Raw genomic sequence first — 27,536 nt, 5'->3', positions numbered from 1 at the left:
AGAAGGGAAGCCCATGCCATGGCATCCCGATTGCGGATTTCCCCCGGAAATCTGGCTGTTATAAAGACAGAACGCTGGGATTTGGTCTGATGCTTCAGGGCTACTTTCTTGGGCTCTGAAAGCAAGTGGCTTTGAAGCTTTATGCCTTTTGTGGACTTTGCAAAGAAGCAGACGCAGCAAGAGAGCCTTCCCGTTTCTTTTAATTGGTGTTAACGTACAAGGGATAACCATATACAAAGCACAACCAGGTGGCAGGACGAGGCGGCAGGACCAGCAAGGAAGAGGGTGGTCCTCACATACAAGAGCAAGGAGACAGACAGGATCATGCAGACACAATCGCAGGTAGCTGGACTCTGGGCTGATTTGCCCTTGTGACCTTTCCATAGGGAACGTTCTTGGAGTGCTGCCCCTCCAGCCGAATCTTTGAGAAGCCTGCCCTCCGCCCACCATTCAACAGAATGAACATCGTTGAACACAGAGTGACAGTCAGGGAGGAGAAGGAAGTGTGGGGTGGGGTCTCAGTGATGAAGGAGAGGGAGACAAAACTTTAATGCTTTTGGAACTAACAGGAAAAACTGCAGCAATGGTGGTAAATACCTGAACTAGAGGGATGACTCCAGTAAAGCCCGGGATAAAACTGTCTCAGAGGAGGAGGGTTTTGTTTGTAACTGACGTCGCTCCCCACCCTGCCTTTGGCAGACAGCTTCCCTTGAGCTAGCTTTAAGATAGAAAACGTTCATCAAAATTAAAGTTGGCTTGTCAAAAGATGCTAACAATCCGGCCCCAGTGCGAATTACAGGGAAGCTATCTTGTTTGGGAAAAATGTATACAACAGGTTGGGCCTCAAACCATTGATTGTTTTGTACATTTATATCCTAATTTTCTTTGAATGGAATTCTGGGTGGTATTTATGGGGTTCTTAGGTAGACTCCCCGCCATCTAGATCTGCTTCATTCCAGCAGGCTGGTGTTGTCAGTGCCCTTTTGAAATGTTTGGATATCTAAGGCTTCAATCCTAAACACACTTAACGGAGTAATGTGGAGCAAGGCCACAACACAATGGAAATTACATCTGGGTAATTATGTATGGGATTGTGTCATAGGAATGCCACCTAGAAGCTATGTGTGTGCTTTTGTTTCATTTGTTTTCTCAGACTGCAAACATTTTAGGAGCTTCCCAAAATTTAGCATGCTCTGGCAAACTTGGGGGTTGTGCAGAGGCAAGCTTTATTAAACTCCACACTCACCTTGGCTTTTCAGAGCATTAGGCTTTCCCCTGCCCATATGGACGAGAAGCTTGCTTTTTTGGCTTAAAAGAAATGAAAGTTTAGTCCCATGTGATGCCTTTAAACATTTTTAGCCAAGTTTAAACACTTCAGCACCAAATTACCCTGCAAAACTTTCCCCCAAGCGCAAGGTCTGTTGATATGGAACATCTGAAAAGAGTAAATTAAGTCTATGTTAAAAAATAGACCCAAACTCAGGAAAATTCTTGTTCCGTACCAAGGCAGCTCCAATTGTGCAGTGTGAATACATGATGTAAACCATACAGCACTGCATTATGCAAAGTTCCTTGGCTTATGGCAGGAGGATGGGGGAGATGTGGACAGAGCACTTGATCTCGTGGGAATTCTAAATGCCACCCAAACGCCAGGTTGCTGGTGCAAGCTCCTCTAAATATTTGCAAGGGGGGAGTTCCTGATCTCTTGACCACTCCTTTCCTCAAATATCACCCCAATATGTTCCCCTGTCTTTTAAAAGAGGAAACCACTTCAGAGTCCAAATTACTTGCAAAACATACTTCAAAGACAACAACAAACAGAAGTTATGTGATCCCAAGACAAAAAGTGCAAGTTTTACCTGTTCCTTGGCTGGCTGGGCCTTGCAGCTAAAAACATCTGGAAGGTCTCAGGTTGGGAAAGGCTGATCATCATACTGGCTGAGTCCTAGGCACGTCCAGGTGGCTCTAATATAAGCAATGTACTGAAACTGTTCTCCCTGACCACTCATTCATTCACCTGGCTGAGAAGACTCTTGAGGGGCAAGTCTGCACACCTGAGGTTCCCACAGCAAGTTTAGCAGACCTGCCCTTTCCGGGGGCATTCCTGCCTCCCCACTCCATTGAGCTGTCAGAAAGTGCCACAGAGACATAGCCTCATAATAGACACTTACTGGCCCTTAAGGTATAAACTGGATCTGGGGCACTGATCTCAAGGAAAGACAATCACTGAGGCTACAGCATTAAATACAGATGGCTTCAGATTCCACAAATCAGTCTTTGCATTTCCAACTGGGATGGCGAATGCTGCTCTCCAGATTCATTCCAGAGGGAGCCACACTACTTTCTAATGAAGCTATTGCTATTGTTTGTTTAATGCCAGAGTAGAAAGTTCAGCTTTCAACATCAAGGACAACACACGAGGGGTATACATACATAAGTCATGGACCAGAATGATGGCATCCTGGATAGCTTAAAAAAATCTCCAGCCATAATGTCACTTGCTCGCCACTCACTTAATTCAAAATTATTACAATCGCAAAGAAGGATGAAGAACCACCCCCTTCCCCTTACACACACAAAACAAGAATGGCTGGAAGAGAGGAGACGCCTGGCCAAGGGGTGGGGGGTGTACACAGGAATGACTGTCCCTCTTACGGATCATTTGTTTCAAATATGGATTGGCGAGAGGCAATGAGAAGATTTCTTTTAGCATCCTTGGACAGTTTGAACTTGGTCCATAAAATGAGTTTGTTGTAAATTATGCCTGAAAACAAGGGGGAGGCGAAGCTAGGTCTTGAAATGTTAACAAAACCTGAAGGTTTATTTCCCTCCAGACATAGGTTTTGTACATAAAATAAATTACTTTCACTGTGCGCGCGCATATATATATATATATATATATATATATATATATATATATATCTATATATATATATCACCCACTTCCTCCCCAACCCGTATCCAGGCATTTTACATTGTTTTTTTCCTTTACACTATCTACTCACACTCACTCACACAAAAAAGGAGCCACTGAACGTCTCAAAGTTTGAATAATGTACATGTCATGTCTTGACTGTTCAGGGGAGAGGCCAAATCAATGAAACTCAAATCCAGATCATGTGGCCGCCTAGTCTGTTTTTGCGATGATGGTCAGATGATACACTGAGCTAGCAAAGAGCTATAATGCAATCCATGTGGATTCTGCATGTCAAACACCCACCCACTCATTTTTTTAAATGTATATTTGCAAAGAGCTAGGCTGAGGGGAAAGGGAAGTCAATAGTGCTTGGTTGTTGTTGTTTTTTTAAAAAAAAGTAGTAAAAACTCGCCAAGATTTTCTTGTTGACTTCATCTGAGATAAGAGGCTTATAATCTTGCAGTATGGCTCATCATCAACCATTTAAGAAATGTTGGGAGTTGCAAGCTTCATTTGAAAAGAGCAGCAGTTTCCATGGATAAATAAATGGATTTTACCCCTTTTGGACAATCACATTCATATGGATGGAGCACACCATTTTAAATTTGGTGTTGAAACCCATGTAGCAAAGTAGCTTTTTACATGTCCGGGTGAGTTGTTGAGCCTCATGGCTTGGAAAGAGGCTGTAATTCACAGTGCTGCCGAGTCTTGGTATTGAAAAGAAGAAACAATGAAAGAGATGTTGGTCTAGGGGGGGAAATGTTTTACGTATAAAGTGGAACACTGAACAAAGAAGCACACCTGTGCAAATATAAAAAATGCCAGAAGCTATAGGCAAGAAAGGGCAACCCCAACTCTTGGAGAACTAGTCCATTATCTCAGGCTAACCATGTTCTGCAGCAGCTGGAAACTGAATCTGCAGGGTGAGGTGGCGTGATGGTGGCTAGGGAAATTTTGCAGACCCTTCCTTGTAGGTCTATGTTCCCTTGTGCAATTTACCCCCATTCTCAAACAGCTACTATAAGGTGTTGTAAACCAAGCACGTTCTTTAGAACTCGGGGCAGAGCTCGCAAATGTACTTCATAGAACTTTGCAGCAAATCCAAACCATCAAACCTGCAACTCCTGTACAGAGAGTAGTTAGGGAAATTTAAGATATGTCTATCCTCTCCTTTTAAAAATCGCATTTCCTTGGTTTGTACCTCTCAATTTGTTGCACTTGTTCTTTTTAAATCTCCTGACATTGTTTGTGGGGAAAAGCCCTGTGTGTATGCATGTTTGCATTTGGGTAGATGCATCCTGGCTTAGCAACATTTGACTGTCATGCGCTATAAATAGGGAGGGTGTAGCTTCATAAAATAGTAATAGGCCTCCTTTCTAAAAATTATCAGTGCAAAACAAATAAAAACAATGAGGTTTTACAGTTGCATAACTATAGTTAAAAAGAAAAGCAAAATTTACATCCTCCGCTGAATGCCATTGCAAAAGTTGGAAAGAAGGACGGACTCCCTTCTGAAGAGGGTCATGAGGCAGAAGAGAAGTGGGCGGAGTGGGGAAGAATTTGGACTTCGCTTTTTTTAGGCTGAGTAAAAATAGCACTCTGCTATTTGTTTCCTAGATGCTTGAAACTAACTGTTGGTACTTTCCAAAAGTACAAAGTAGTGACTGGGTAACTGCCCAACTTCTTTCACCCTGCCCCCTCCCTCACACACCAAGGAGCAGAAAGCAGCAGATAAAATCCTTTCTCTGCATTAGTATAATACACCAGTTTCCAAAATCTGGTTTTTGTTTTCCCTCCTTTTTTAAGATGTTCACTTAAAAATAATCATAGGAAATTGTACCCAAATAAAACAAACTGCTAATCGGGTCCCATGCTTCTCGCACCAAAGATGCCTTGAATTAGCCATTGTCAACATGACTTTGCTTCCTAGCAGAATAGGAGTGTGTTCTAAGCATCCTTTGCTTGTCTTGAACTCTTCCCTGTGTCCAACCCGAGTCTCTCCAGATTCCAGAAGTGGAGCAACTTATTTCAAAGCGGTGGCAGGATGCAGCTCCCTTCACTTCAGATAGCAGAACAAGCCCACAGTCGTGGCTCCCCCGCCTGACTCCTCCAGTTCTGCCCGCACATGGCACTGGGATGCTCCCGCCCGCCGTTGCATCTTTGACTGATGGCTAAGAAGCTGAGGAGGCACATATTTACAATCACCAAACCTGGGTAAGAAAGGGGGGGGGCAGGAAAAAGCTGCACCCAGAAGCTGCCAAAGTATTCATCTTCCCCTTCCTGATGCCCCTCTGCTTGAAAAGGCAGTTTTCTTGTTCCTCTTTGCACAGTGCTCTGCAAAAACCCAGTGCCCCCGTCACCAAGGCCTGTATGTTTTGCATGGAGGGGGGAAACCAGTCTGTTATCGCCTCATAAAGTTATGACCGCCTCTCTGGCAATGAGTAGCACCATGTTTGCCCCACTACCCCACACCACAGGCCTCGGTTGTTTCACCTCTGCTGCTGCTGCTGCCATGCACGATTGCCTCCTGCTGCTGCCGCCCGGCTGCTCTACTTCTGCCCCAGGCCCCCCGGCTCCAGTCTGGAGGCTGTGCTCCGGCCCCAGCACCCTGTGGCAAGGCTCATGCTCCTCTGGCTGCGCTCCCTCTCCCTCTCCCGGTCGCTCTCTGACTGACTCTGGGTTCGCTCCGGCCTGTAGCCACTGCTTCCGCTGGCTGCCGTGGCTGGCTGAGAGGAGATGGTGCGCAGCAAGTGGTTCCTCTTGCGCAGGAATTCCGTTTGGCCCGGGAGGCCAAAGCTGCCTTTCCGAAGAGCCATCCGGGTGGTGTTCTTGGCGGGGCGGGAGCGATGGGTGTATTCCAGCTGGGCCAGGTGGGCTGCGTATCCCTCGGTAATGAACTGCAAATTTAATTAAAATGAAAGCTTATTTTTGGAAGACATCTGCAGTCCAAAACTTCAGTCTGCTTTCATTGCCAAATGCAATTTCACAGCTGCCATTTCAGATGCTGCCAAGGCAACTGTTTACCAAGTGACAAATTTATCTCAGGTTGCCAGACCCAGAGAATAATCTGCCATACAGGATGTGGTTCTCACTGTTGAAGCGGGGTAAGTGGAATGTGTGAACCCCTCCATAAGCTGGTCATCTCTACCTTCCTGCCAAGTGTCAAGGAGAAGTCTCTCTGACACTCTAGTTTAGAAATTGAGAAGCAGGCACCAAAATCTCCTCAGCAGCTGGCAAAACAATATAGGCAACAAACTTACTTGCATGTGCACCAGGATAAGTTATTCAGCAAAAAGCCATCTAAATGTCAACCCAAATAAGCAAATTTGCTAAACATATTAATGCTGTTTCTGCAATGGCCTTTATTCATCTTTGATACACTTTGTGTATATATGTATTTTATTTAATATAATATATGTCTAAACTGTGTTTCGTCAAATGGATTCCAAGGAAGTGCACAAGATCTGCGTACTCAGTTCTCCATCGCCTAAGCTTGGACCATGCTATTAAAAGACCCAAATCAAAAATTTTAAAAATCTCTTATAGCACACTGGTAAATCTTGATAGTACAAATGTAACACTGATCCCCTGAAAATTTTGACTGAAATATGCTTCTGTTTTCAGAAAGGCACATAGCCAGGCAAGGCATAGGCAGGCTTGCTGCTTCTCCCCTATCCAATGCCTTCCCATCTTGTTCCAGGCCTACTGGGCTACTTGCCTGCTTTTCCTGCGCATCCCCTGACTGGGTCCGTTTTTGTCTCTCCATAGATGAGGCAGATACCTTATATGGAGTCAGCATTTGGTGCATTTAGCTCAGTACGGCTGACTGGCAGCGGCCCTCCAGGGTTTTAGGCAGGGGTCTTTCCCAACCTGACATGAAGATGCTGAAGACTGAAGAAGCTGGAATTTTCTGTATGCAGAGCAGATGCTCTACCTCTGAGCTACAGTCACTTCTGCAACTACCTCAGGAGATGCTTGGCTTTCTTTCCACCATTCCTCTCCTCCATGCCAACAAAGATGGCACCATAAAGGTAAGATCTGTGCTAGACTGCTGGTGCTCCAAAATGCCACCCTCCTCTACATCTTCTATGGGTATCTCTTCGGAGCCACTTCTCGTGAGCCCCACTGACACAGAAGTGGCACCAGAGGCATAGCTGGGGGGGGGGGGAAATGGGCACTTGGTGACCACACCACGGGGGCAGCACTGACCGTGAGGCCTGCAACACGCCTGAGCCACACATCTCCTCTGGGAGTGATGTGATGCACTGGCTCCCGGTGGAGTACAGGATCAGGTTTAAGGTGCTGGTTTTAACCTTTAAAGCCCTATACGGCCTAGGACCCTCGTACCTACGGGACCATCTCTCATACCGCCTCTCCTGGTATGTCCCACAGAGGACCTTACGGTCTTCAAACAATAACATCTTGGAGGTCCTGGGCCACAGGGAGCTTAGACTGGCCTCAGCCAGAGCCAGGGCTTTTTCGGCTGTGGCCCCAATCTGGTGGAACGTTCTGTCACAAGAGACTAGGGCCCTGTGGGACTTGACATCTTTCTGCAGGGCCTGCAAGACAGTGTTGTTCCACCGGGCCTTTGGCCAAGGCACACTCTGACCCCCTCCTTTGGTAATCCTCACAGAACTCTAGCCCAATGGTTGCCATTAATTTGATTTTGAATTGATTTTAAAATGAATTTATTTTAGAATGCTGTGTTACTTTTATTGTTGTTAGCCGCTCTGAGCCTGACTTCGGCTGGGGAGGGCGGGATATAAATAATAAAAAATTAATTCTTCTCCTTCTCCTTCTCCTTCTCCTTCTCCTTCTTCTGTGGTGGCTCAGGCACCTGCAGGCTCTGTGCTGCCCAAAATGGCAGTGTGCGGCTTTGCGTCTGCTCACCGCCTCCCCCTCTGCTGCCCTACAGCTGAGGGGGAGGCAGTGAGCAGACTCCTTGGAGGCTCCGTGCAGCACGCCCTGCCCCGGCTTACCCTGCCCTGCCTCCAGGCACAGGAGCCACCCCAGGCGCCCGAGCGGCTAGCTACACCGCTGAGTGGCACAGCTGTAGGGCTTGGACAGGCTGCACCCCCAGCTTCATCATACAGGCACTTATCTATCCCTTGTGAAAGCATCTGAATTCTGAGGTTACCTGACAATGGTTCTGTAACTTCTTGGTTGGCCGCCCAACAATGTAGATCTGCATAGGCGGCAGGCTGATGGAGGTGTAGACCGAGACATCCTTGGTGGATCCATAGGCCGCATGGATCTTCATGTCGAGCTGCAGGGTGCAGGGTAAGAAAAGGCAAATCATTGGCAACTGGGAGGGAAATGTACCCTCTGGAATAGCACCAGACCCTTGATTTTCACACAAAGATGTTGCAATGTAGCATCTTTTGTAGGATGCCTTGGGAAAAGGTTGTAATGTTAAGAGTAAGGATGCATTTTAGGAGAAGTGCTCGGGAAGGCAAACACCCTCCTTGAATGCTCAAAAGCAGGACTGGCGTTCACAAGGTTCACCCTGATCCTGCAAGCCCACCGGCACAATTTCCCCCAGTAACTTACGCTGGGCCAGGAGGAAGGCAGCGGTGCCAGCAGCAGCTGCTGCTGCTTCAGGGCCTTCCATCTGGGAAGGGCACAGCGAGGGGTCTTGGTCACAGCCTGCCCGAAGTGGTGCCACTTTGGGCAGGGTTTGGGGGCATCATTCCAGGGCTTCACCTACCAAGATGAGCAGTCTGGCCAAGTATACATGTTGTAAATCACTCTGATTTTTTTTTATGAATAGCGGCATATGAAAATAGATAAATAAAAGTAATGTGCTTATAATAAAAGCTGCATAAAAATGTGTATATTATAAAATCTCATGCAAAAAAGATATTATAAAACTGCTTTGTGTACATTAGACAAAAGTGCATTAAAAGGTGTACAGTGGTACCTCTGCATACGCACACCTCTAGTTGTGTATCCTTCAGGATGTGAACGCAGCAAACCCGGAAGTATTTTTCTGGGTTTCACTGCGCACGCATGTGCAGAAGCGCTCTACCGCGCCGCATGCATGCGCAGAAGCAGCACCTCCGGTTGCAAATTGCTTGGGATCTGACCGGAGCTCCGGAACTGTGCGCAACCAGAGGTACCACTATATATTGAAAGAGAAATCTGCACTAAAATGATGAATTTTCATCGGGCTTCTTTTTTAAAAGTTGCAAACTGATGTGGCATTGTTGAGAACTGAAGAATGGAAAAATGAGAAACAGAGAGAAACTTGAACCTGACACATTTTCCTATTTCTATTACCAAAGAGCCTCTGAAGACACTTGGAGTCTAACATTGCTGTGGTGGGATGATTAGCTGCTTGTGCGTAAAATGCAAGTCCCTCAGAGTTTGATCAGGTTTTCAAACCTCTGCCTGTGACGGAGCCCCTCCGGCATGGCTGCGTCAATCGCTAGTAGAATCCGAAAGTGGTTGCTTTCGGAAACGTTTCCAACATAAAAGCTCTTTCACGGAAACACGTCTTCTGGACTCTCTGCGTGACAGTTTCCGGCGAGGCGTGGGTGTCCCTATAGGAGGTCCTGAGACCTCTCCACTGTTTTCGCTGGAAACGTCTCTGAGCCACCCCTCCGACTCACTTTCCCTGGAAGTTCCTGCTCGCCCCCTACTGGTTCCCTCTTCAGCTGCTCCGTCTCTTTCAACCTGAGGGAGCCTTTGCACCTCCTGTCCTTCCGATGGCAGTTCCCTGACATCCACCTCCCCTCCAGGGCCCCCTTCACCCCCTCCCGTCTCCTCCCCTCCGGGCTGGGAGGAAGTAAAACCCCTGAAAGAACCTTCCTCATCGTCCGAAGTTTCGAACACTTCCCTCCACCTACTACTGTCCCTCGTCTCTCGATACTCCTCGTCTTCGGAGTCTATTCCCTCTTCCAACTCCGACTCCGTGAATCCTTCCATTTCCTGTTCCTCGTCGGTGGTGCCGAAGTACTCCCTCCTAAACCTTTCTACCGGCTGTGGTTTCCTAGGGAATCTTTGGTGGAACGTTTCTGTTAAAACCTCGTCATTGACCTCCCCTGCAGTCACCCAGGTGTTTTCTGACTCCGGTTCCCCTTCCCACGCCACCAAATACTCTACCTGATTTCCCTTCCACCTGGAATCGAGGATTTCCGCTACATGGTTGCTGCGTTCCCTCTCTTCCAAGGCTGGTCCCCTGACGTGCTCCCCTTCACGTCCCCCCCTGTATGGTGACAGTAACGACCTGTGGAACACTGGGTGCAATTTCATGTGGTTGGGTAACCGGAGTTTGAAAGCCACCGGGTTGACCTGCTGAATGACCTCAAAGGGTCCCAATCTTCTGGGCCTCAATTTCTTACAACCCCCTTTGAACGGCAACCCTTGGGTTGACAGCCACACTTGATCCCCCACCCTTATGGTTTCACCTTCCCTTCTGTTCTTGTCTGCCTGCTTCTTATATTGTGCCTTGGCCCTTTCTAAGTTGAGCTGGAGCTGATGATGGATCGCTTCCATCTCTTCTACAAAATGTTCAGCCGCTGGAACGCTCCATCTCTCCCCTCCCTCCCCTGGAAATGCCCTGGGGTGACACCCGTAATTAGCCAAAAAGGGGCTCATCCCTGTGGACACATTCTCCGCATTATTGTAGGCAAATTCTGCCAGCGCCAACTTTTCGACCCAATCGTTCTCTCTGTCATTGACATAACACCTCAGATATTGTTGAAGAATGCCATTTGCTCTTTCCGCCTGCCCGTTGGTTTCAGGGTGCCGGGCCGTTGAAAAATTGACTTCCACGTGCAGCAAGCTCATGAGCTTCCTCCAAAACCTGGAAGTAAATTGTTTGCCGCGGTCTGAGATCACCCTCAAGGGAGCCCCGTGCAACCTAAAGATGTGTTCTACAAACAACTTCGCTGTTTCTTCCGCTGTGACTGCATGTGAGCATGCTACAAAGTGGCACATCTTTGTTAACAGGTCTACTACTACCATGATGGCTGTTTTCCCCTTGGACTTCGGCAGATCCGTCATAAAATCTATTGATACCGCTTCCCAAGGCCGTTCTGGTGTGGGTAATGGTTCTAATAACCCTGCCGGCGCCCGTCTTTCCCCTTTGGCTCGCTGACATTGGTCACACCCTCTTACATACTCCCTTACATCTTCCCTCACCTTGGGCCACCAGAATTCCCTGGTAACCAACCACATGGTCTTGTGTTGCCCAAAATGTCCCGCCGTGGGGCTATCGTGCAACTGCTTGAGTACTCTCCCCCTCAATTCACCTTCGGGTATATACAGTGCCCCTTTGTAATACAATGCCCCATTTCTTTCCTCAAAACCTTCGGGGCTCTCGCCCTCCCCCCTGAGTCCTCTGAGCTTATCCTGGGCATATTCATCATTTTCCGTTTCCTCTACCAGTTCTCGTTGCCCCACCAGCGCCGCCCCACACACCCAGCGGTCCTCAGGGATGACATGTCTCTCTTCAATCGCCCCCTCCCCCTCCCAATACTCTGGTTTGCGTGAGAGAGCGTCCGCCCTGACGTTTTCTGGACCTGGCACATAACAAATTTCAAAGTTGAATTTAGAGAATTCCTGTGCCCATCTCACTTGTCGTTGGTTGAGCACTCGAGCTGTTCTCCAATACTCTAAATTCTTGTGGTCGGTGCACACTTGCACCTTGTGTTGTGCCCCAATTAATAAATGTCTCCACCTCCGGAACGCTTCGTGAATGGCAAGTAGTTCCCTGTCATACACCGTGTAGTTCCTCTCGGATTTATTCAGCTTCCGCGAGAAGAAGGCACACGGTCTCCACTCTGACATACTCCTCCCCGGTTGAAGAAGTACCGCCCCTACCGCCCGGTCGGACGCATCGGTTTCCACTCTCATGGGTTTTCGTAAATCCACATGCAGAAGTTGTTCTTCCGAGGCGAAAGCCCTTTTCAGTTCTTCAAATGCTCGCTCCGCCTCCGCCGTCCAAACAAATTTCTTCTTGCTGCTGAGGCAGTCGGTGATGGGCGCCGTCAAGTGGGCAAAGTTCTTGATGAACTTCCGATAAAAGTTCCCAAACCCCAAGAATCTTTGCACATCCTTCTTGGTCTTCGGTGTCTTCCATTCCAGTACCGCTTGGACCTTGCCTGGATCCATGGCCAATCCCTTGTCTGACAAGCGGTACCCCAGGAATTCCACCTCCTTGGTATGAAACTGGCACTTCTCCAGTTTCACCCACAGCTGGTTGGCTTGCAGCCTGCCCAACACTTCTCGAACGTCCCTCACATGCTGCTCCTCATCCTCCGAATACACCAACACGTCGTCTAAAAAGGCCACACAGTTCTTGTAGAGCAAAGGCCCCAGAACGTGGTTAATAAACGCTTGAAAGCACGCGGAGCCTCCTTGTAGACCGAAGGGCATAACGAGGTATTCAAAGGCTCCCAAAGGGGTGAACATGGTGGTCTTCCATTCATCTCCCTTCCTTATGCGTATCAGATTGTACGCCCCCCGCAGGTCCAGCTTTGTAAAAATCTTTCCCTTCCTTACCCTGGTCAAAATGTCATCAATTCGGGGCATAGGGAAAGCCAGGGGTTCCGACACTGCATTCAAGGCCCTGAAGTCACACACAAGTCTCGGCTTATCTGTGTTTTTTTTGTCCACAAAAAACACTGGGCTGCCCCCCACCGCTCGGGACTCTCTGATGAAACCTCGCTTCAGGTTTTTGTCAATGAACTCCCTCAGCTCCTGCATCTCCCTGTCGGACATGGCGTACAGCTTGCCCACTGGGAGTTGGGCCCCAGGGAGTAGGTTGATTTGACAGTCAAAGGGTCTATGCGGCGGCAGTTTGTCTGCTTCCCTTTCGCTGAATACGTTGCTCAGATCTGCGTATTGCGGGGGCACCTTCCCTCTGCCCATTACTTCCATCCCGGCTAGGGTGACTCTGTCTCCGCCCTGAACCTTCCCCTGCTTGCAGTGTTCTAGGCAATGCGCTGACCCAAAGGAGACCACCCTCTGATGCCAGCCCACTAGCGGATCGTGTAGCGCCAGCCAGCTCATCCCCAAAATGATGGGAGCTCCTCCCAAGGTGGCCACATTAAACGCTATCCGTTCGGTGTGCCTTGCCACCCTCATTATCATCGGGACAGTCTGTTGGCTAACTTCTCCTCCCAACAGCTCTCTGCCATCAATCGTGGTCACCTGCAAGGGATTACTTAAAGGGATGGTCTGTATCTGGTGCTCAGCTGCAAACTCCTTACTCATAAAATTACAGGAGCTGCCTGAATCCAAAAGCGCCTTGACCTGTAGGGGGTGTCCATTTGGCAGCTCTAGTGACACTTCTATCACTAAAGCAGGTCTGGGTGGTTCTGGCGTGGGCACTTTCACTGCTCTTTGGCCTGGCTGCTGTGCCCCGACGGTGGCAGCCAGGCGTTGGCTTTTACTTGCTCCTGGTTTTCCTCCTCCCTTTCCCCCACAGCTCCTGCCATCCCTTGCCATTCCTTTCTTTGTGGGCAGACTCTGGCAAAGTGCCCTGGCTGTTGGCAGAGATAACATTTCTTGGCGCTCTTTCCCTCCTTCTTCCGCCCTTCACTGGGATTTGAAACTGCGCGCGCCCGCGCTGTTCCAACTTCCATCGGCTCTGCCGGCGGGAAAGGTGGCTCTGGAATGTCCGGAATGCGCAGTTCCCTCCAACGTTCTCCTTTCCCTTCCCGCCTTTCCAAAGCTCTCGCTTCCTGGCGCGCTCCTATGGCCAGCGCGGATTTGGTCAGCTGATCCATAGACTCCGCCCTTGGCCCCCGGGAAAGTTCATCTTTAACGGCCGAAGAAAGCCCCTCTTCAAAAAGCATTTGGATGGGTTCCGCCGATAGGTCCCACCCCAATTTATGAATCAGCATAGTAAACTCAGTCCAGTACTCACGGACAGATCGGCTCCCCTGTTTGCAAGCCATTAACTGCCTTCGTACCACCCCCTGCTCAATGTCACTGGAAAACATCAGGTCCATGGCACGAAAAAACTTCCTCGTGTCCTTTAGTATCTCATTATTCACTGCCATCAGGGGTCGAACCCAATCCTTCGCCCCCCCTTCGAGATGGCCAATTACAAAAGCCACTCGCGATTCCTCGTCGGGGAAGTCATCATACTGCAGGTTGAGAGCGTATTGCATCTCAGTTCTAAAGGCATGATAGTTTCTGGGATCTCCCCCGAATTTCTGCACCAATCCTGGCACCTTTCTGGCTATCGAGGTGGTTTTCTCCTTTCCCTTTTCTGCATCCTGAGCCCTCCTCTCCTCAAGCCTCGCCGTTTGCATGGCCAGCTGGATCTCCAACGCCCTGTACCTTTCTTCCAGGCTTGGACCTCCTCCAGCTGCTCCTGCTCCTCCGGTTCCGGCTGGGTCGCTCATGATGCCGCTGCTTGCACAAGCTGGCTTTCAGGGACTTTCGGATTGCTGTGGTGGGATGATTAGCTGCTTGTGCGTAAAATGCAAGTCCCTCAGAGTTTGATCAGGTTTTCAAACCTCTGCCTGTGACGGAGCCCCTCCGGCATGGCTGCGTCAATCGCTAGTAGAATCCGAAAGTGGTTGCTTTCGGAAACGTTTCCAACATAAAAGCTCTTTCACGGAAACACGTCTTCTGGACTCTCTGCGTGACAGTTTCCGGCGAGGCGTGGGTGTCCCTATAGGAGGTCCTGAGACCTCTCCACTGTTTTCGCTGGAAACGTCTCTGAGCCACCCCTCCGACTCACTTTCCCTGGAAGTTCCTGCTCGCCCCCTACTGGTTCCCTCTTCAGCTGCTCCGTCTCTTTCAACCTGAGGGAGCCTTTGCACCTCCTGTCCTTCCGATGGCAGTTCCCTGACAATTGCCTAACTGGGCAACGGCCCCACAGCCTGCAGCCGCCACCTCTGCTTCTTCCTTTGCCTGCCCAAAGGGAAGTTTCTTTGTCTACTGGCAGGGGAAGAGGGAGGTGGAGGAGAGTGCTCAGCGCTTTTGGAGGGATTTCGCACATGCTCACTTAGAACATACACCATCCACAGCACCTTTTGGGGAAAATGAATGGATGCTCTTGCATCCCTAGTTAAAATGTCTCAGGTGGATGTAATGAAGAGGTTGGATGGCCATCAGTCATGGATGCTTCAGTTGAGATTCCTGCATTGTCTGGGGTGACCCTTGTAATCCCTTCCAACTCTATGATTCTATGAACTATGGTTAAAAATTGAACCTCAGTGAACCGAGTTTGTCAAAACTGTGTTTGTTAGATGTTTAAGAGGTTCTGATCAGCTGATTAGTTCTGAGGGAATTCTCCTCTGTATTAGTATATAATCCTGTTATGGACTAGAGTTTAGCTACTAAGAAAGACAGAACACCTCTCTATTTCTCCTAATATGATATACTGGGTTTTTCTGTTCCCCAAAGTATTATCAGTTTCTTTTCTTTCTGGACTCTGTTTGCTATATTTAAGTGACTTCGCTAACAACTGGCCAGTGCCTGGAACATCACCAAAAATCTTCCAGTATCTGTTGGATGCTTAGTTTGCTTCAGGATGACACCTCCCCACCCTACCCACAGATATTTCCATGCGCTGTTTGGATAGACACAGCCTCTGGCCCTTTGAGAAGTTCTCCCTAGACCTGCTGAGAAAGAGAGAGAGAATGAACCCTGCTCTGCTTGCTTACGTCTGTGAGTAGGGACTTCAGGAAGTTGGCCTTGTGCCGCAGTGGGTCGTGAACCAGACCATCGCAGAACGAGACGATCCCATGGGGGAAGTTGTGCTGTGCTAACCAGGCAACCACCCGTTGCTTCTGCATGTCAGGCCGGCCCGTGACGTAGATAATGAGGTAGCCAAGGTCTTGCCAGTGCCTAAGAAGGGGAAGAGAGAAAACAATTAATAAGAACTGGAGGGAGGGAGGATGTATGCAGCATATTGCAGGCTGGGGATCTGGCAAGGGGGAGTGGGAAGGGCTTTAACCATTTGCCTGCTGCTGTAGTCCTGAACCATCTTGGCACATTCACGAGCCTATATGTATTATAAATGCTTCTGACGAGATGATTTCAGAGGAAAACTCTACAATTGTTGCCAATAGGTGCTTTGCTTGTACTTTCCCCCAACTTATAACCAACACAAGAAGCTGCCTTATGTTGAGTTAGGCCAGGAAACTCCCAGACCTAAATCGAGATTTCAGAGAAGGAACCTGGGAGCTTCTGCCTGCAATGCAGGTGCTCCACCTGTCACTCACCCAAGGCGCTTCCCCTACCGAGCAGCGGCCTCTCCCTAAGTCCTGGGAAATAAGTCCCTTAGCCCAAGAGAGAACATGCCCTTTCTTTTCTTTTCTTTTCTTTTCTTTTCTTTTCTTTTCTTTTCTTTTCTTTTCTTTTCTTCTAACAACTGAGATGGAAATGGAATCTTAGCTATCCACAAACATAGAGAGGATTTTGCCAGGAGCCGGCCTGCTGAAGCTGCTATATGTGAAGCTAAGTGATCAATAGAAATTTCTGCAATATTTATTCCCTTGTACAGCACTGTGTAACAAATAAATGAGAAATAAATGCTTGCTCTTCTATCCCCACAAATACCTTTTGTAAACATATTATCCTAGTCTTTCATTCTTAAATTTGATATATTTGCTAAATTCATTTAGGACATTTGTAACCTACTTTCCAATCACATCTTTTCTCATTTTGTGTTCTCAGATCTTTTTGTATGTGCAACTAAAAGGACCAGGAAATGAATTTTGGAACCCCAAGAAACTTGGGTGGGGAAACCATCATCTCTAAGAGTCTCAGGCCACAGAAAGGGGACCTTGGAGCAGGGATGTGCTATGAAGAAGTTATGCCCCTGGAACAAAGAATGCTATTTTAACCCCCCTACTCTTTTATTATTAACAGAGGGGGAAAGCAAAAACAAACAAACAAACAAAAAACAAGAAAACAACAACAAAGAATAAAAAATGTAAGCCATAAAGAATCACAGCTTGGAAGGAGAGAAGTACAAAGGTTCAGTGCACAAAGGTATAAAAAAGTATTAACTCACACTAAGTTTCCCTTTACAAATACTAAAGTTTTTAAAAATTCTCCACCTGTGATTTCCTTCATTATTGAAAATAAAAGTTCTACATACTCTTAAATAAGACATTTGCATATACTGATGGCAGTGAATGACCCTGTACAAGAAATAAAATCATGCGGGGTGTGTGTGTGTGTGTGTGTGTGTGTGTGTGTGTGTGATCGAGAGAGTCATTATCAGATATCTTTTCAAGAAGAATTCTATTTTGCACCAGAAAGGCAATGTTTTTTTTAAAAAGCAGATGAACATTTGAACCTCCTAGGACATGCTGCCATAAGATGACTATTCTCAAATAAAGGAACTTCAAAAGAAGACTGCAATGTGAAACTGATGAATTAGAATTTATCAAGAGGTTCAATTTTAACATTTGTAGCTTGAACTGGGATCAGATTTTTTATCACTGTATATGTTGGTGTGGTTTTTTTATTCATAGTTTATTGGTTCTTTTAGAGGTTTTGTAACAATACAAGTAACAAAACATGAACAATAAAGGTAAAAAAGCAGCATGTCAATTCACAATATCATTAAGAAGATCAAACATATGCAATCAAAGCCAAGAGTAAAAATGTGTAAAGAAATAAGAAAAAAGACAAATTAGGAGAAGGAGAAGGGGCTGGGAAGTGAAAGGGGAGGGGAAGCCCACATAGTGGACAGATCATGCAAACAGTTCTAGACAGGAGCCCTAGATTTCAGAGTATTTATTTGTGCCACAAAACAAAAGTAGCTCTTTAATATGTGGCAAAGGAGGAGTGAACCATCCAATATACAATAATTAGCCCACTAATGCCAGAACATTTATGTTAATGCTAACACAGTTTTGTGAATTGTCACTGTCTGGATTCCCACCCCCCTATTTTATGTACATACCAACCCCTCAGGACAAATACTTCATGACTCTAATAGACGCTGGCTCACAAAAGCATATGCTATAATTAAGGTTTCTCCCTGAAACCCTGAGGGCCAGCAACTTCCCTTTTAAAAATGAAAGGGGATATTTTCATAATTTTGCACTCCAAAGCACAACTGCAGACACAAAGCATTTCCAAATCCTTCATACCGTACTACATCAACTGCTCCAGCTCTGACTTTGGGGTCACTGCCCATGATTGAAACACTGGCTGCAAAGGAACCGTCAATGCTGAAGACCACAAACTCAGTCCCCCTGGGCAGAACAGTGATGTAGCTGTCGGCGTACGTGTGGTCGCCTCTAAAGGAAAAGGGAAAAGGGAGGTACTGAGTTAGTTAAGAGACTGATCAGGGAGCAAACATGTCTGGGTCAGTCCCTTGCCCTCAAACATTGTGGCTCCAAGTTCAAGTTACTTATAAAGGGATGCAGAAGCCAAACATCCTGCAGCAAAACTTACCTGACCACCATCTTGACAGGATACACGCCAATGCCCAGCCGCCTGTTTTCGGGGATAACGTAGGAAATCCTACCACTGCTGTTGGTGACCTCTGTGTCAAAGTAAGCCCATTCTCCTGATGGGGGTTGTGTCATGATATGAATATCCACCTACGGCACAAAGGAAATTGGGAGGAAGAAGTATGTGAAATCATGAACATGCGTAGCAAGTAACAATCTAGCAAATTATCTTGTTCTGATTTCAAGGTTTCAGGACATTCATTCTTTGTCTACTATCTTCTTTACTGTCTGCACACAGTATTAAAAGTGTCTTAGGTAGCAGGGCCACAAATAACTTCCAGTGCCTGAGATCTTACGAGAGTCACTGCCAATAATAACAAACTATAATAAAAATAATAATTTGTTTAATTTGTTAAATTTATTATATTTATATACCACCCTTCATCCTAAGATGTCACAGGGGAAAAAATGTATACCGCCCTATACCTGTAGATCTCAGGGCAGTTATAATGAGGGGGGTGGATCAATTGTATACCGTGGTTTAAGCTATGTCTCTTCCATTTTTGAAATGAAGACTATGAACTCCTTGGGGGCATTTGACATTTATCTAACGCTTAGGTTACTTTGCAGAGCACCCTGAACACTGAGGGTGTTACCGTATTTTTTGCTCTATAAGACTCACTTTTTCCCTCCTAAAAAGTAAGGGGAAATGTGTGTGTGTCTTATGGAGCGAATGCAGGCTGTGCAGCTATCCCAGAAGCCAGAACAGCAAGAGGGATCGCTGCTTTCGCTGCGCAGTGATCCCTCTTGCTGTTCTGGCTTCTGGGATTCAGAATATTTTTTCTTGTTTTCCTCCTCCAAAAACTAGGTGCGTCTTATGGTCTGGTGCGTCTTATAGAGCGAAAAATACAGTACTCTCTAGCACTCTTATGACCCCTTCCAATATTAGCCTCAAGACTAATTTCAAACACCCTGAAGCAAGGCTGAGTGTGCGCCTTTGGTGAAAAAACAGGATGCCAATTATAACAAATAAATATATACATGCCACCATTCCTGCCAAGTACAATGCAGAAAAGGTGCTCATTTTATCCTACAATGAAGACAGGGCTTCTCAAACTGTGGTCTGTGGACCATTAGTGGTTCTCAGGGGGTTGGTGAAGAACACATACAATTTGAATTTATGGAATTTGAACTGTAATGCAAGAAAATACAATATAAGCAATAAAAGAAACAATACAAATGTGATTAAAAATCAAACAGCATCTAGCACACCACACTGCAATTGCTATAAGAGACAGAAAAACAATGAGGTGCTCTGCCAAGAACCTCAACGATTTTAAAGTTGTTGGGGGGGGGGGATTGTTTGGAACCACTAAACATTTGACATTCCTAAACAATTTCTCCTAATAAAAAGAGAATATGAATATTGGATCCTGGCCTGAGTAAACATGGGAACTACAGAGAAGAAAAAGGATGACAGCAGCAATTCCTAATAACAATATTTGCTATGCCCACATCAGAGGCAAAAGCACCTTCTCTGTATCACTTGCAAAAGTGCCCTTACATGAAGTCACAAATCAAGTTTCTGAGCAGACAGAAGCAGACCCAGTTAATTGATAGAGTATTACATAGCAGCACTATATAGTAACTTGGTGCCTTGTGGATGTCTTAGATTACAATTCTCACCAGTCTCAGCCAGCATGACCTCATTTGACAATAGACCTCTTGGATTCAGGTCATCTATCGTGTGTGTGTGTGTGTGTGTGTGTGTGATGATCAGGCTTCAGGTTCTGTTTATGTTTATGTTGAATAGCACCAAGCACATTTCAGTTTCAGTTGATCCAGACATTAAATCTATCTGCAAGTTGGGCGTTTAAGATTTATACTCTGAACAAAAAGTTATTGTAGAAAGATAAATGGAACATTTATTTTCTTCTTTGTTTTAAAGGGATCTGATTAGATCTTTAACAAACAATACCTTTTCTCCTGTGAGTGTGACCATGTCCAAGGGGCCATACATAAACCTTCCAGTTAACATCTGGGGTCCGTCCTCATTGGCAATAGCATCATTTATTCGGTGATTGGCTGTGACGTTCTATGAAGAAAAGAAAAACAAGCTTGTTTTTTCCTGCTCTGGAGGCGAGGAGCCAAAACAATGGATTCAAGTTACATGAAAAGAGATTCTGACTAAACATCAGGAAGGACTTTCTGATGGCAAGAGCTGTTTGACAGTGGAAAGGACTCCCTTGGAAGGTGCTGGACTCTCCTTCATTGGAGGCTTTTAAGCAGAGGTTGGGATGCCATCTGCCATGAACACTTTATTGAGATTCCTGACTTGCAGGGGTCTGGACTAGACAGGGGTCTGGACCTCAGGGTCCCTGCCAGCACTACAATACTATGATTCAAAGCCTGTCCTTTCTGCAAGTTAGGTCTATCACCTACCTACCAGCCTGAGGGTGCTGTGTCTTTACCACAGCATCACAATCATTTATTTATTTACTTATGTAGACCCACCAATGTGCATGGTGCAGAGAACAAATAGTTAAGGAAGATACTGTTCTAGAAGGCAGGGCATAAACATTTAAAATAACAACGACAAATATTTATTTGTAAAATGTTTATGTATTTACATAATGTATGTAAATACATAATGTATGTAAATGTAAATTTATGTATTATGTATTTAAAAAATCAAAGTGGTTTACAACAAGTGCACATAAAGCCATACAATAAAAAGCACGTAAAATGTTAAAATTGGACGCCAATCAGTTATTGGAAATATTGGAGTACAATATGTGGAATGCTTTGAGAAGCAAGACAGGCTGCAAATCACTCGCCCATCAACGGGAGGAGAGAAGAAGAAACACAGAGGGGAAGAGCAGGATGGCGCCAATGTCCCTATTTCAAATCCTGCCTAGGCATGAGTGGCTTGGGAGCGCATGAATGGCAACTGAAATTGTTAAGTGGCAGCCAAGGAGACCTCATTTCCACATATCTTATAGGACTTCTTATGCCTTTTACAGAGTTGGACCATTGGCCCATCTACCTCAGTACTGTTTATATAGACTAGGAGGTGCTCTTGAGGGTTTCAGACAGGAGTCTTCCTCACCTACACCTGGAGATGCAGAATTGAATCAGGAATCTTTTGGATGCAAAGTGTGTGCTCTGTCACTGAGGTACAAGCATATGGTTGATGGTTAAACTAGTCAGCAAGATGTATGTGGGGGTGTCAGACGAGGACTGGGGAGATCCAGGTTCAAGCGCCAGCTCAAGTCAAGAACCTCACTGGGTGTCCTTGCATCAGTTCCTAACTCTCAGCCTGACAGGGTTGTTGAGACTGAGGATTAAAAAGTGGAGGAAGAGGAACCACTTACAAATAAAACAAATAAAATTGTTTCATGCTCAGTAACAAGTTTCACAAGCGACTGTCTTCTTTTCATGGTGACACAATCAATGCCAGGTGCAATTTGCTAGAAAGCCATGGAGCAATGACTTAGAGGGGGAAGGTGCTCCTCAATGAAGCCAGCGAATTAACTCGCGTTAATGAAACCCTTGGACTGGCCAAATGGAGTGCATATTGCTTTCAATATAGAATAAAATCAAATTTTTCAAAAACAACAGAAGACTGTCCTTACCCTTAGCTTCACGTGGGTCCTCTTGCGAAGCCACTTCTCCCTGGGCTTAGAAGGAGTAAAGACAGAGACCTCCTTCCCATCCAGTTCCAGGATGCTGGCGTTCTCGTGCCTCATCACCTGAGGAAAGCATAGCCTGATCAGGGATCTCCACAAAGCGCAAGAATCTACTACACTCTGTTTGCCAAGTGGAAGATGCCTAGCTCTGGTGGCAGCACAGAAGTCACTGGAGCAGCTGAAATCACTGGACAATTCCGTTAACACCAGATGGGCTCTCCAATATCCAGTTCTTGCCCTATGCCTAGCCAACCCTGAAAACTTGTTGTAGCCTGTTTTTGCATAAGTTGCAGCCTGTTTGCACCCATATCTGTTTCTGAATGTCCTTTGTTCCATTATTGGGGGCCAGGTGCTTTGCACATGTTGCACAACTGAGCGGCACTAGCTGGGGTTCTGCACTTATTTAAAAGGAAAGTGTCAGGGCTGCCTCAGGTCCCAGCTCACAAGAGACCAACGCCAAGTCCACTTTATTTACAAAAGTCTTTATTGAAGTACATTGTTTGTTCCACAGCCGAGGCGCGCAGCCCCACGTCTGTTACGCTTAGACCGCTGAAGTCCCCTCTGAATCAGTCCCGCCTCCACACCAGTTTAAGAGGCTTGTGCTGGTCCACCTCTTCCTGTCCTTCCTTTTCCGCAGGGTCTTTCTGCCCCCCTGGGTTCCTTCCCTCCTGCTCTCCCCTGACGCTGAGTCCCCAGACGCCTGCTCCCCCCTCCTCCGTGCTTTGGGACCAGGCTCCTCCTCCGGGCTCTCCGCATTTCCGCGCGTCTCCACATTTGAACTTGGCGCGCGTTCGCTACCCCTGACCTTCCTCTTGACAGTTATACTACTCTCTGTACTACTCTCCGCCCCTTCCGGCAGGACGTCTTGCCCCGATCTCCTTCCCCTCTCTGCTTCCTGCTCTGCTCCGTGTGTCACACTGGGAACTCCACCCTCTTCACTCCGTTCCGGCTGGGAAGCCGGCCCCGATCTCCCACTCCCACTCGGGGTTTCCCTGCTGCTCCCCTGCTCCTGACGAGTCCCCCCTGTGGCTCCCCTTGGCCTGACCAGGGGCGCCCCCTTTTGGGAATCCTCCGATTCACTTGAGAGACTCATGGAAGCCCTCAAGTCATTGTCATCCTCCTCCTCCTCGTTCCGGGATCCTTCCCCCTCACTCTCAGTCTCCTCCCTCATCTGTGCCTCTCTCCCTGAACCCCTGACAGAAAGGTTTGGTTTTTTGTACTCCTACGTTTTCCCTCTGCCATTTTTATTTTTAAAGAACTGGTAGTTATTCTGGATTAATTAAAACAGAGCCATGGGGTGAGTGTGAACAGATGGCATTTAAAACAATTAAGAGATGGGCAGAGTTGAAGTGGTCAGGAGAACACTTTCAATTGCGGCTGGAGTTTCCATTTGCGTATTGAAAGTGCTAAATGAATTATTAATGGCAGCAAGCAACACTTTGAAGTGTCTTTGATGTCACTGTGCTGATATAATTAACATTACATTTTAGCACATCTGGTGACATTTGGTCAGTTGAAAGACCAATTATTTTTTAGACTCATCCAATGTCCAATCCTGATTACTTTCAGCTGTCACAACTGTCACTCTGTTCTACACCAGAAACACCAACACAATCACAGTTTTCGCCTGACGCAGGCACTACCTATCAGCTCCATAGACATGGCCACTCTTGGAAGCTGCTGCTGCTACTGGGGACCTCATCTGCTGGAGAAAGTCTGTTTGGCTCTTCCTGTTCTATTTAGCAGGGGGTGGCACCCCAGTGGTGGCTGATGCCCTCAACTATGGCCATTCGCAGCAGCTTCCAAAACTTCCTTCCATTCATAATGCTTCTTGCAAATTGAATGCTGGATCAGGTCTCTGAATCTTAATGTCTCTCCACTTGTTTTAAGGAGTGGATATACTTAAAAAATGATTTTAAAACAAAGTATGTATACTTTTATGCCTATCCTTCTGTTAAAAATGTATGTAAGTTTATGAACATTAAAAAAACAGTTTGACAACTGCTTTAGGGATAGAGGAAAGCATGCTGGTGACATCACAAGTGCTAGCCTATAAGAACCCATCGTACTCAGCTTTCCCCTGATTTGCTGAAACACTTGCAAAACTCACCCATCCCTTTCTTGCAGCTCACTCCAGGATGAGAAGTATACATGTGTGTTTCTAGTACAGTGAAGTTGTGTGCAGCCATGTCTGCCACATTCTGCAAATGTTTTATTCCTATAGCAGGAAAAGCTTTCTCCTACTGGGGGACTGGATGCAATCCTTTGTCATCATTTAGTCTGCTGTCCTCGTGCTAAAGCTGTGTGCTCATTCTGATGGCATCCCAACCCTTTTCTCCCTGCTCTGGGGAAATATTTTCTTCAGAAATGCATTATTATCACACATTGCCTCCAGATCCACTGACCTCTTGACTCAAGCTTCTGCAGCACCAGACACTTCCTGGGATGACATAAGATCACAGCGGATTCAGCAATCTAACTAAGGCAACTCTGGCTCCAGGATTCTGGGAGGAAAGTGTTTCAGAGACCAATCTATCCTCTTGCCCCTTTTCCTGATTCTATCATATTGAGGATGGCAAGCGCCTAGAAAACTCCATGAACAGTGCAATCCTATACAAGGCTTTTTCTGAAACAAGGCCTGCTGAATTCAGGGGGACTTACTCCTAGCCAAATGCATATAGGATTGCAGCTTAAAAGTAATGAATTTCATGAACTGGCCTAAACTATGCAAAACATTCATGCATTTAAACTGCACGCTTTATTTTAGTTAGCCAATCTTAGAGGTTTTGCTTTTACAGAATTTTTGTTCCAGTTATTTTTTGTTATGATACTGAAAAGTTGAAACTAACAGAAAGTTTGTGAGGGGAGCGGTATGCAGGCAAGGAGGCTAGAAGATGTCACATCACACACATGCTCACAAATACTTAAGTCAAAGCCCCCACAGTCCGTCCCGTCCCCCCCCCCCCCGCTACCATCATGAGCACTAGAAATATGAACACTTTGCCAAGGTATCATAAGCTACATTTATTAAGAGGGAGAGTCATTCATTATATTTGGAGCTTTGCATCAGATATTTTCAGCTTGCAAAAATGCAAAGTAAAATTGATGATAAATTAGCCAGTTTCCAGTTTCCTTGAATAACTGTGAGTTCCCTCTGCAATTTAATACTAACAGAGGACTGAGGGTGTGTTCACATTAGAACGCAGTGAAATCGTTTCACCGCTCTATCCCTCTGGCTGCTCACATCAGCAGGGTTTCATGAGTGTCAAATTAATTTCTGTTTGTGTACACAACAGAGGATGTTGACAGGGAGGGGATGCATTTACCCTACGGCTTGGCTAGAGATGGACTAGGAACTTAAGGGCTCCAAACAGGTGCGAAGCAGGCTTGAGAAACAGTGCATCAAAGAGTAGTGTTTTGGATAACCTTGTGTGAACATGGATTAAAGACCGGGGCTGGAAGCACAGTGAGTGCACGGTAAATGGGAGTATGAGCACAGTCCCTGTGTATGCTGGAGATTTGCAAACCAAATAGGACTGACCTGCCTGAGGAGGAAGGAAACCACATCTGTTGACTCCCAGTAGCTTGCATGGAAGAGGTGCGGTAAGGCCACCGTAGGGAAGGCGGTGAGGGCATCGGGGCAATAGAGAGCATAGTCTATTCTTTTCGTTCCCCACCATTTGGCAGCAACTGGGAACAAAACAAAAGGAGACAAAACCCCAACATTTGAATTATTCCTTTCATGGAAAAGAAAAGTAAAAAATAATTCAAGTCTACATTTCAGGCCCATTGCTTTCCCAACTAAAATGTCAGAAAACTCTCTTTCTGGGTGTAACAACTTTGGCCCCATCTCCACTATACAACTAAAGCAGTGTCACACTGCTTCACACAGTCATCGCTTCCCCTAAAGAACCCTGGGAAGTGTAATTTGGTTTAATAATTCATTCCTCTTCCCAGGGAATCCTGGGAATTGTAGCTCTGTGAAGGGAGTCGTCTTCTTCTTTGGTGATCACTCGTAGCCGAGAAGATTGTCTTCCATGAACACGGTCTTAACAGTGAGTCCGTGACTGTGGAGGACAATTCTGGATCCACACATCCTTCCACAGTGGGGACACAGGTTTCCAAGCAGGAGTTGATCACAGTGAGGGTTTGCCAAACGTGCCTTCCTCTTTCTCCTTTTTGCCCTGAGTTCAAGCTTCTTCAAAGTCCATGACACCTTTGGTAAAGGCTGGTAAAGACTGTTCTCCAACTGGAGCATTTGCAGGCCAGTGTTTCCCAGTTATCAGTGCTTATGTTACATTATTTTAGGTTTGCCTTGAGAGCGTCTTTAAACCTATTTTGTTATCCACTGGTATTTCGCTTTCCACTCTTGAGTTGGGAATAGAGTGGTTGCTTTGGAAGACGGTAATCAGGCATCCGAACAACATGAGCAGTCCAACGAAGTTGATGCTAAAGAATCATTGCTTCGACACTGGTGATCTTTGCTTTTGGCATTAGTGCACATGTATTCCAGAAGACAGTCGGTTGATGGAATTTTTCAAAGAGCTGGAAATGGCGTTTATAAGTGGTCCATGTTTCACAAGTGTACAGTAATGTTGGTAGTACAATAGCTTTGTAAAATGAGTATTTTGGTTTCCCTGCGCACTCAAACACTCTGCGCTTCAATCGGGAGAAAGCTGCACTTGCAGAGCTCAGGCGATGCTGGATCTCGGCATCAATGCTGGCCCTTGTGGAAAGGTAATGGTCCAGGTAGGAAAAGTGATTGACACTTTCCAATGTTACACCATTAAGTTGGATTTGTGGCGCTGCAGAGGGGTTGTTTTGTGATTGTTGGTGCAGCACTTCGGTTTTTTGGATATTGAGTGATAGACCAAGATTTTCATAAGCTTCTGTGAAGATATTTAGGATGGTTTGGATATCATCCTCTGAGTGTGCACACACTACGTTGATCCCACTGTGAATGGTACATTTTGAGAGCCATTGTTATCTGCGATTGTTGCCGTCATGTTATCATGGAGGAGCCGAAGGATGTTCAATAATTTATCTGGGCAGCCGATTTTCAGAAGGACAGTCCACAGGGCAGTACGGTGTCGAAAGCCTTATTCAGGTCAATAAATGCCATATACTGGGGTTGATTTTGCTCTCTGCATTTTTCTTGAAGCTCTCCTGACATCTCTCGGCAACCATAACAAACTCCACTTCTCAGGATTCACATCAGGTTTCATATCAGTTAAACTGTCATGGCGTCTTCCAAAAAACCCTGAAGCAGGGGTGGGGGACTGCGGTGTTCCTCTGAGGATACCTCAAGAGGATTCTTCACTGGTATTCTTCACTATGCATTTGCTTCAAAAAACCCTGCCTCTCTCCCAAGAAACCCTGGAAACTCAAACTGCTGTGAAGGGCAGGGTGGTGTCAGGCTCAATCAATCCTCCTGTCAGCCACATTCAGAGGGAAGTGCTGATCTTTATGTAATCAAACTGGCACCACTCACATACCAGAGGAAGGTATCAACATTATCAGGGGAACCCTGATGTTTGCAGAAGAGGAAAC

The 27,536-nt window shown here is 46.3% G+C and overlaps 1 protein-coding gene across 10 annotated transcripts in view; it reads right to left on the bottom strand.

The window, feature by feature from the left end:
* Window positions 1-182: 182 nt before the first annotated feature.
* Window positions 183-27,536, bottom strand: part of PITPNM2 (phosphatidylinositol transfer protein membrane associated 2) — a 231,620-nt gene continuing 204,266 nt past the window's right edge. For all 10 annotated transcript variants that reach the window (XM_077920518.1, XM_077920523.1, XM_077920521.1 and 7 more), the window contains 8 exons: window positions 25,528-25,676; window positions 21,933-22,049; window positions 20,276-20,392; window positions 18,299-18,447; window positions 17,992-18,141; window positions 15,547-15,730; window positions 8,055-8,183; window positions 183-5,814 (listed from right to left, as the gene is read on the bottom strand). In XM_077920518.1, coding sequence (XP_077776644.1) covers window positions 5,467-5,814; window positions 8,055-8,183; window positions 15,547-15,730; window positions 17,992-18,141; window positions 18,299-18,447; window positions 20,276-20,392; window positions 21,933-22,049; window positions 25,528-25,676 — 1,343 coding nt within the window. In that variant the 3' untranslated portion in view covers window positions 183-5,466. The remainder of the gene's footprint in view (window positions 5,815-8,054; window positions 8,184-15,546; window positions 15,731-17,991; window positions 18,142-18,298; window positions 18,448-20,275; window positions 20,393-21,932; window positions 22,050-25,527; window positions 25,677-27,536) is intronic.

Source organism: Podarcis muralis, chromosome 16 (genome assembly GCF_964188315.1).
Source record: "Podarcis muralis chromosome 16, rPodMur119.hap1.1, whole genome shotgun sequence".
Lineage (NCBI taxonomy): Eukaryota > Metazoa > Chordata > Lepidosauria > Squamata > Lacertidae > Podarcis > Podarcis muralis.
The sequence above is the reverse complement of the archived record's forward strand: the minus strand, read 5'-3'. Positions and strand labels throughout refer to the sequence as shown.